The 8,734-nt window shown below is 48.7% G+C and overlaps 2 protein-coding genes across 2 annotated transcripts; both read left to right on the top strand.

Moving 5' to 3' along the window:
- The first annotated feature begins 981 nt into the window (after positions 1-981).
- On the top strand, positions 982-2,729 carry LOC131260522 (uncharacterized). Its single transcript, XM_058262272.1, has 2 exons — positions 982-2,219; positions 2,318-2,729. The coding sequence occupies exons 1-2, from the start codon at positions 982-984 to the stop codon at positions 2,727-2,729; spliced, it is 1,650 nt and encodes a 549-aa protein (XP_058118255.1).
- A 4,040-nt stretch (positions 2,730-6,769) lies between these two features.
- LOC131272554 (5-hydroxytryptamine receptor 1-like) lies at positions 6,770-8,383 on the top strand. The gene has a single exon (XM_058274318.1). The coding sequence runs from the start codon at positions 6,770-6,772 to the stop codon at positions 8,381-8,383; it is 1,614 nt and encodes a 537-aa protein (XP_058130301.1).
- Positions 8,384-8,734: the final 351 nt, after the last annotated feature.

The raw sequence follows: 8,734 nt of genomic DNA, 5'->3' as shown, positions 1-8,734 counted from the left end.
GCGATTTTAGGTTTTGTATTCAAAAAAATTTACCTTGCAATCACTGAAAAGACAGGAGACTAAACATATTTAACATTTGATTTAAGTCATTTTAACATATTATTGTGAGTTTTAAGGTACAGGTTTTAAAATGGTGGATCCTAAAAAGTAATAGATGCTATCTTTTTAACTTAATTGTTGGAATCTACTTAAAGATTCATGACCATTACTTTATAAAGTTCATGTAGACACATAGAAACATGAGTCGGTCTCACGATCATATCAATTTTGCTGCATACTGTTTAATGACACTTCAAAAACCGTGTGAATGATTTCCGATGCAAAAATGAAACTATTTAAGTTTGTTTTGTGTGACATATGGCCTTAGATGTTGGTCTTTAACCCCTTATAAACTAGTAAAAATGAATGAAATATAATTATTATTCTCTAGTGCAAGAGCCAATACCTGTTTCATAGAAAGGGCTAGATTCTTAAAAAGTATGGAACAGCTGGACAGATACCTCATCCTTATATTGTAATATTTACTAAGGGGAAACCCTTAGAAACCCTTAGAAAATTTAGTGTACAACATATTGCAGAGTTGTATTCTCAATTGCACTGCGTTTAAGAAGTGTTTGGTTTAGCTGCTAATATTGCCCTGTCCTTCGTTATTAGTTTTATTCCGTGTTGAAGTCCTTGTTGTCATTCTTATTAATTTGTCTTATTTAAGCTAACTTTCTCGAGATTGTTTTAGAACTCGAATACTTAGAGATACAGATAGATAAGGGTTTAAAAATTGTCCATGCCATACACATGCAAAATGTTAGTAAAAGCATTCGTTTATCCATGAACACTTCTTTCTTTGCCTAAGTCTCACCGGTAAATTATTCGTAGTATGCTATGAAAGTGTTTTTGCAGTTGCCCTTTTTTTCTTTCACTTCGTCGGCTTACGAAGAGTTCGAGCAAGTGGTTTAGACAGAGTAAAATTTTGATTGAGAAAAAATGTCTGCCCCAGAGCTATCGTGGCAAGTGTTTCGGGACATCGGAGTGCACAAACTGCGCCTAGGTCAAGTGTGCGGTGCCATCGACAGCTTCAACCAGGCATCGCCCGGGTCCGGCGAGGCAGAACCGCTTCAGGTATGGAAAGCAAAGGCCCTCCTGGCGAATTGTGACCCGCAGCGGGCCCTGCAAGCGACCGGAAAGGCCCTCAAATATCCAGCAACTCTACTGCACTGCCGGGCACTGTACGGCGTGGGGGAGCTAGAACGACATTTGCTCGCCTCGTGCAATGGCAAGCGCCACCAGCAACCGGAAGCCGGCCACCGGCAGCGGGCCTTCGACGCGGAAGTAGATCTTGCAATGACAACCTTCGAGTATACCCTCGGGCAGCGCGCCGGTAAGTCGCTGCTCGAGTACCGTCACCGCTTCCGGCAGATTGCCATCGAGCAGGAGCAACAGCGCCAGCAAGCGGACGGTAGACCTCGCTGGAAGATACTGGCGGAGGCGGGTGAGTGCGACACGGAGAGTGTTCTGGCGATGGGCCACAAGGAGGCACCTCTGTTGGAGCAGGCTCGTCGGAGCAGGAATATGAAAATCCTGGGACAAGTGCACCTCGGTTGCGGCTGGGAGGATTGGTTGTTCACCGAGCAACTGAGGTCCGGAGGTCGCTTCGGATCGATTGTGAACCTACTCCAGACGAAGGAGAGCTCGGCCAAAATGTGCTCGCTGGTGGAAGAATGCTACGAAAAGGTGACGACACGAGTGAAACAAGCGCAAGCCCGCTTTCCTTTGTACAGCCAGCGACACGGACGTTTCGGGCCGCGGTCGAATCTTCGTCGGGAGCGTTTCGAAATCGACCAGCTTCTCAGATATCGCTACCGTGCGTACCGGGCCGTCTACAATCAGCTGGATCGATTGACGGCGCTTCGGAAGGAGGCTAAACTTGGCGAACTATTGCGTTTCACCGGGGAGATTTTGTACGGTTTCTACAAGACCACAACCGTGCGAGTGCTACCGGAGAAGGGTCAAATGGTCCGCGAGGTCTGCAACCTGGTGGGGTTGGCCGTTCTGGACCAACTGCGCATCCCACCGTCGCTGATGGACGAACCGGCCGACCAGCGCCTACTGCTACTGTTCGCCATTCCACCTCCGAACGAACCGGAAGTGGTCGTGCCAGTGTTTGGTGACATTTCCACCTACCGCGATCCCACCGAGCCGGACCATGGATATCTGCGATACAAGTAGGTGTTGCTGCGTTTCGTTACGTATCGGATAACCGTGTGGGTCGCTTGAGGAAAGGCTCTTCTGTTATCCGTTGGGTTTTTTTCACCCCCGGTAGGAACAAAATAGCTGAGGTGGAGCGACGCTACCGGCAGGCCGAATATCCCATCGAACGCTGCTTCCGTGACTACCAGATGGCCCGGCTGCATCTGGCGAACGGATGGCTGGACGACGTGAAGGTGATGGGCCATCGGATGATCGACGAAGCCATCGGTTGCGGATGCCACTTGTGGCAGCTCATCGGTCAGCTGACCATCGCACGGGCCTTCTGTGCCCAGCAGAATCTGGAACAGCTGGCCGTATGGCTCCGGGCGGCCGCTGAACTCGTGGCCCGCCAACTGCCCGACGAGCGGCTCGCCTTTTTCATCGAACTATCGCAGAGGCTTAACCGGGATTTGCTGATGAAAAAGCAAGTCGTAGCCGGCGACCGGACCTACTCGGTGGAGCTGGATCATACGGTGTTGGCTTAGTGGATTATGCCACGCAACCCCCGTCGAGCGACGGAGGACATTGTGGAAGAGGATTTGGTTTTCCATCGGCCGATGCTTGTTGGATGTTGTGTTTCCGAGCCGCAGCCACTGTTTGTGGCAACACTAACACTTTCGAATGGCTTTTTGGCCATGGATAACAACGGGATACCAGGGACAGTAAATGGACCATGTTGGAGCAGCTCAGGTGCAGTCGTTTATCATAGTTAAATGCAACATCGCCGCTTCCGAACGGTGCTTTTCCTTTTGCAAACGGTACGAAATCAGTAAATTCGTGAATAAATGTTTGAGGAAGTTTTTGTTAACACATGCCATTGAAAATGTCTGTGGCAGTTGGTACGACGCTAGGGGTTCGGGGTTTTCGTTTCACCTGTTTTTTGTTTTCCACCTTCCTGTGGCATCGCAGTTGCACCTTTCCACACGTAAAAAGTATAATTCAGGAAATGGAAAAAGCAGGACACGAAACGAAAAACCTGAAAATGAAATAAACTCACCTCGGAGCAAAACATGGCCCAGGAAATTGCACCTTTGGGCTTGGTGGACATTTATTACTCCTCCGATGGAACGGTAGTTTTCGTAACAATGCGGATACACAACAGCGCACAACCTATCCTCTTGGGGGGGATGGTGAAATGAAGAAAAACTTCCTTTCCCTGCGAAACGAACGAAAATGGAAATCATCTGAAATAGGGTGTGTGTTCTCGGATAAATGAGTGAGAGAGGGAGGGAGAGGGGACAAAAAAATTAAATATAAACGTTACTGGCACGGGCGTGTTAAATGAGCATAGTTTTTTTTTATAAAGTAAGGAAAACTTTCATTTACAAACTCGATAGCCCCGGGGAAACGTTTCGAGTGTCATAAATCGCAATTTCAGGTGTGAGTGCGGTTTTTGGAAAATTTAGTTCCCATGTTCGGTACACTCTACTAACCATGGTAAGATCAATGGTCCATGCAATATACGTCCATGCGTACAATTCGAATGCCGATTCTCTCATATTTTACATCCTTCGTTACGAACTGTCAATTAGTCAAAATATTAGCTGTTGTATAAAATGCCAAATCAAACGGAAAACATGTAGATAAAGGTGCATATCGCATCCAATCATGCTGTACACCTATTTACGATGATTTATTACGGTGTGCATTCTAGCTCAATCAGCATCCGGGAGATTTATGACGCCATTATTCTAATGCCTGAACAAGCAAAGTAATAAATTTGTTTGCTATGAAAAGGTAAAAATAATTTTTTCGCTAGAAAATGAATTGTGATGGGAAATATGTGGTTTTGTGAGTGAAATATGATGCTCAACAACAAAAACAAATCTTGAATCAAAGTAAGGATGGAGTGGAGGATTTTCCGATTTTAAAATATCCAACGAAGCAAAAAGAATTTTTCTACGATATAAATCAGATATCGAATTTCTCAGACTGTGGTATCCTTCTCGTAGCCAATTAATCCACGCTCAGTTAAACGGTTAATTGTTTAGAGCTTGTATGTTGCTACAAATGTTGAAATGTGTTTTCGGAAAATTGTTCATCTATTATACTTGTAAATAAAGTTCTATGTAATGGGTACTTTTTATTGGATTAATTACACATACATTGTGGCTTCATAATTGCTGGTCTATTTAGTCATGTAACTAACAGTATGATGTGATTTTTAAGTGTTAAGAATTGTGTTGTTGAGAATTGATTTATAAGTGTTAAGAATATCACATGTTTATACCAATTAAGAGCGAAACACGACTTTTCTTTTGAAAAACATCTATTTTTACCGTAAACCATAAAAACACACAAAAAAGTGTATTTTTCTTCGGTATCGTTTTGGTATCGTGTTCCTATAGTGGTGGCAGTACAGAAAACTTTGAAGAAAACCTGAATATAATTTGTCCGTTACTTATTTTTGAAGCATATTTCAAAGAGAACGACAAAATTACTCATAAACCAATGCATTTTGCAGTTATTTATAATTTTCAATTCATACAAGAAAAAATTGCATTCCATTGTGTTTATTTCGTCGTAGAGCTGAACTACAACCACACTTGTTCCACTACAACCACTATTGGTACTAGCACCATTATGGGAGCACTTACCCTACCTGTTCCACATTTTACAATTTTTTTTATTTCTTTGGTTTTATTTGAATTGATAACGGCAATTTGTACATATAAACTCCTCACAATGCAGTAGAATTCACATTGAAAAAGGACTTATGCTGGAGAAATTGTTTTTGAAAAATAGCTAAGCAAACACATTTCGTTCGTTGGTTCTATGACAAATAAATTCATTAAAGCAATTTTTTCTGACGTTAATGAACGTGCGACAGTAAACATGCAAAAGAAAAACATGGAATCACTCTGAATAACCCTGCAAATCGGCTAAGCTGTCCGTGACTAATTGTGATTACCGATACTGTACTTCTTTGAATTTCTACTCATAGAGAGGATATCAATCAGAAATCAGTCATCAACATCATGCCAAGTGCTATGTAAATAGTTACAAATCAATGAAACTCTTGAACATTTACTTCCCTTCCGATGCCTGCGTTGTTTTGCAGTTTAGACAGTCAACACTGGCTCACTTCTAAAACCTAATGGAACGCAACTTTCCAATGCCGTATTTGAGTGCAACTTTAAGTGGCTTTCCATACTAACAGCAACAACCGTGAGGGAGGCAATATTTAGAAATCATTTGAAACTTTTCCATCCATCGGATCAATCAGGCTTCGAACGGCCCTGCTGGCGTCAAGAGGAAACTTACCGTACAACATTATAAGTAGTTTATCAATTTGCACTGATTACCCGGCAGAGGCGTGGGAGCAGGAGTTCCATCAGGCGAAGGATCGATGGAAAAGTTTTCCACCTCCCCGTTCGTCATATCTCCATTCCGTTTTCCGCGTGGGATGTGGTTACCGTTACCCCGCCGGTTGTGGAAGTGCACTTAAGTTGTCCGCTCCCTTTAACTAAACCTTCGCTCAAATCGATCCACCGTGAACACACGTTAGTACAAACGAGCGCTAACCCTTGTTTTGTTCCGCAAAATTTCCAGTCGAACGGATGACTTCGGAAAATTGTCGCCATCCCTGACGTGTGTGTGTGTATGTGTTGTCCAAGCCATGTCATTTAAAATCCGTCTTCCTTTTTTTTGCTCCATTTCCATTTCAGAAAGTACCAATCAATCTAACTCCGAGGCGAGTCGAGTAAACCATGGAGACGACGACGGCGACGGTGACAACGATGGGAACGACGCACTGACCCATTTCAATCTGAACTTGTCAGGACACGCATTCGGCCCCCACCCGCCCACTTTACGGAGTGGCAATCAATCATTTTAAACCCCCTCTCGTTGACCTCGTGCTGGCCAGTGCGTGACGCGTCGAAAGATTAAACCATTACGAGGCGTCGGTGGGTCTTAAAGTGAGGCTCCGTACTAGTCGACCGCCGGTTCGGCGTGAGCCACGGGAACCGCACCTTTGATGTGCTCCGATTGACGGTAATAAATGTCCAGCCATGCCTGTCGGTGACAGGACCTCCGTTAGTGTTCGGTCGGATCGCCGACGGTCGCCCTCGATGGACGCGACGGGTGGTTGTCATTGGAGTGGTTTTTCCGGCCCGTTCCGGTGTGGGCCTTGTGGTGGTTTGTGGCCTGTGCAGTAATTAACTGGAAGGACGTCGTGCTGAAAGCTGGACGCGATAGTGTGTGTGTGTGTGTGTGAGGGAGAGAGTGTAAAGGATTGCGCAAAAAAGCCCTTGTCGGACAGAAGGTCAATATACATATCGCCGAAGGGCTTCGCATCAACGGAAACTTACTCTAGCGTTACCGGTGCAAGGCCTCACGGATGTGAGGGATGAGATGAGTGTGTGTGTTGGTGTCGAGGCGATGATTAAGTGTCTCACGTGGAAGGATGAAACGAGTGGATGGTGAAACTTTTGAACGGAACGGTTCGGAAAAACCAGTGGCTTCCGGAGTGACCTTTCAAGCATGGAGTGTGAGTGACCACGAGCCCACGCCGTGACCGTATATGGATGTGCTAGGACTTTCGTTGCTCGTGGATGATATTAGAGTCGCGCATCGGCAGCAGCAGCAGCAGCAGTCCGGCCAGTCTCCTTCGGTGTCGAGGTCGCCGGGAGCGCAACTTTCGACGGAGACGCTCGACTCCGAACGCAGTACGGTCGCTTTGGTGTCCACCGCGCCACCGTCACCCTCCGTGCTGCTGGCCACGGTGGTGGGTGGCACGAGCCTCGCGCCGGCCAGCAGCATACCGACGCCGTTCGCCGTGTTGCTGGCGCAGAACCAGTCGTCCGGGGGCGCCCATGGCTTCGGGCCGGCGGGCGCTGAGGGTGATGGCGTCGTCGGATCGGCCGGGGAGGGGATGGTCGGACCGGCGGCCTCGATCGGGCTCGGTGGCGTGGCGGCGGGCGTCCCGGGCGGCTCCACGGTAGCCACGATCGTGTCCTCCACGCTGGCGAACGCGGCCGCCGACCACGAGCTGGACCTGGACACGCTCCGCAAGGTGATCATCTGCGTCGTGCTGTTGGCTGTGATATTCGGCACCATCGTCGGCAACATACTGGTGTGCGTGGCCGTGTGCCTGGTGCGGAAGCTGCGCCGGCCCTGCAACTACCTGCTCGTCTCGCTCGCCGTCTCCGACCTGTGCGTCGCCTGCCTGGTGATGCCACCCGCGCTCATGTACGAGGTGCTCGGCGAGTGGAACTTCGGCCGGGTGTTCTGTGATATTTGGGTGTCGTTCGACGTGCTCTCGTGCACCGCCTCCATCCTCAACCTGTGCGCCATCTCCGTCGATCGGTACTGGGCCATCACCAAGCCGCTCGAGTACGGCGTCAAGCGGACGCCGCGCCGCATGATGCTGTGCGTGGCGCTGGTGTGGCTGGCGGCGGCCTGCATCTCGCTGCCACCATTGCTGATCCTCGGCAATAAGCACACGATCGGCGAGGGCCCCGACCAGCGACCCTTCTGTGCGGTGTGCGAAGACGTCGGCTACCAGATCTACGCCACGCTCGGTTCGTTCTACATTCCGCTCGCCGTCATGCTGTTCGTGTACTACCAGATCTTCCGCGCCGCCCGGCGGATAGTGAAGGACGAGAAGCGGGCCCAGACGCGGCTGGAGAACACGCTCGCCGTCGACAAATCGGTGTCGACCACCACGACGACGACCACGACGACGGCGTCCAGCTTGAAGCCACCGGACGCGATCGGGTCCTCGTTGGCCGCCGGAGGCGGTGGCTCTCCGCATCAGAAGAAGCTCCGGTTTCAGCTAGCCAAGGAGCGGAAGGCGTCCACGACGCTCGGCATCATCATGTCCGCGTTCACCGTCTGCTGGCTGCCGTTCTTCATCCTCGCGCTCGTGCGACCCCTGATGGGCGACGACTATCCGACGCTGTCGTCCTTCTTCCTCTGGCTCGGGTACGCCAACTCGCTGCTCAATCCGATCATCTACGCCACGCTGAACCGCGACTTCCGGAAGCCGTTCCAGGAGATCCTGTACTTCCGCTGCTCCAACCTGAACATCCTGATGCGGGAGGACTTTTACCATAGCCAGTACGGCGAGCCCGGCTCCCAGCGGTTCGTGCTCGAGAACGAGGGTCAGCATACGGCTCGGGAAAGTTTTCTCTAACTCGCTCGAAAATTTCCCCACCCTCAACTACCCTTGGAAACCGTTTGGTTTTATTTTCTTTGTGTATCCCCACCGCTTCTGGCGTGTGCTGTGCCGTTTCTTGTGATTCGTACAGTCCTACCGTAGTATCGATGTATTATGCACTAAGCGTTGTAGCGAGTAAGTACGATGAACGAGGCGCTGAGTTTAGAGTGAGCGACCCTTACTTATTAGAATCATACGCGACAAGGGGATGGGAGGGGTGGCTCATTAAAGGGGTGCGATAGTCGCACTCGGCAATGTGTTAGGTTTCCATGAGACAAACTATTGGTGGAATTGTTTGGTAATTATTAAATTAATAATTATACACCA

This window comes from Anopheles coustani, chromosome 3, assembly GCF_943734705.1.
Source record: "Anopheles coustani chromosome 3, idAnoCousDA_361_x.2, whole genome shotgun sequence".
In the NCBI taxonomy this organism is placed as follows: Eukaryota; Metazoa; Arthropoda; class Insecta; order Diptera; family Culicidae; genus Anopheles; species Anopheles coustani.
The sequence above is the reverse complement of the archived record's forward strand: the minus strand, read 5'-3'. Positions and strand labels throughout refer to the sequence as shown.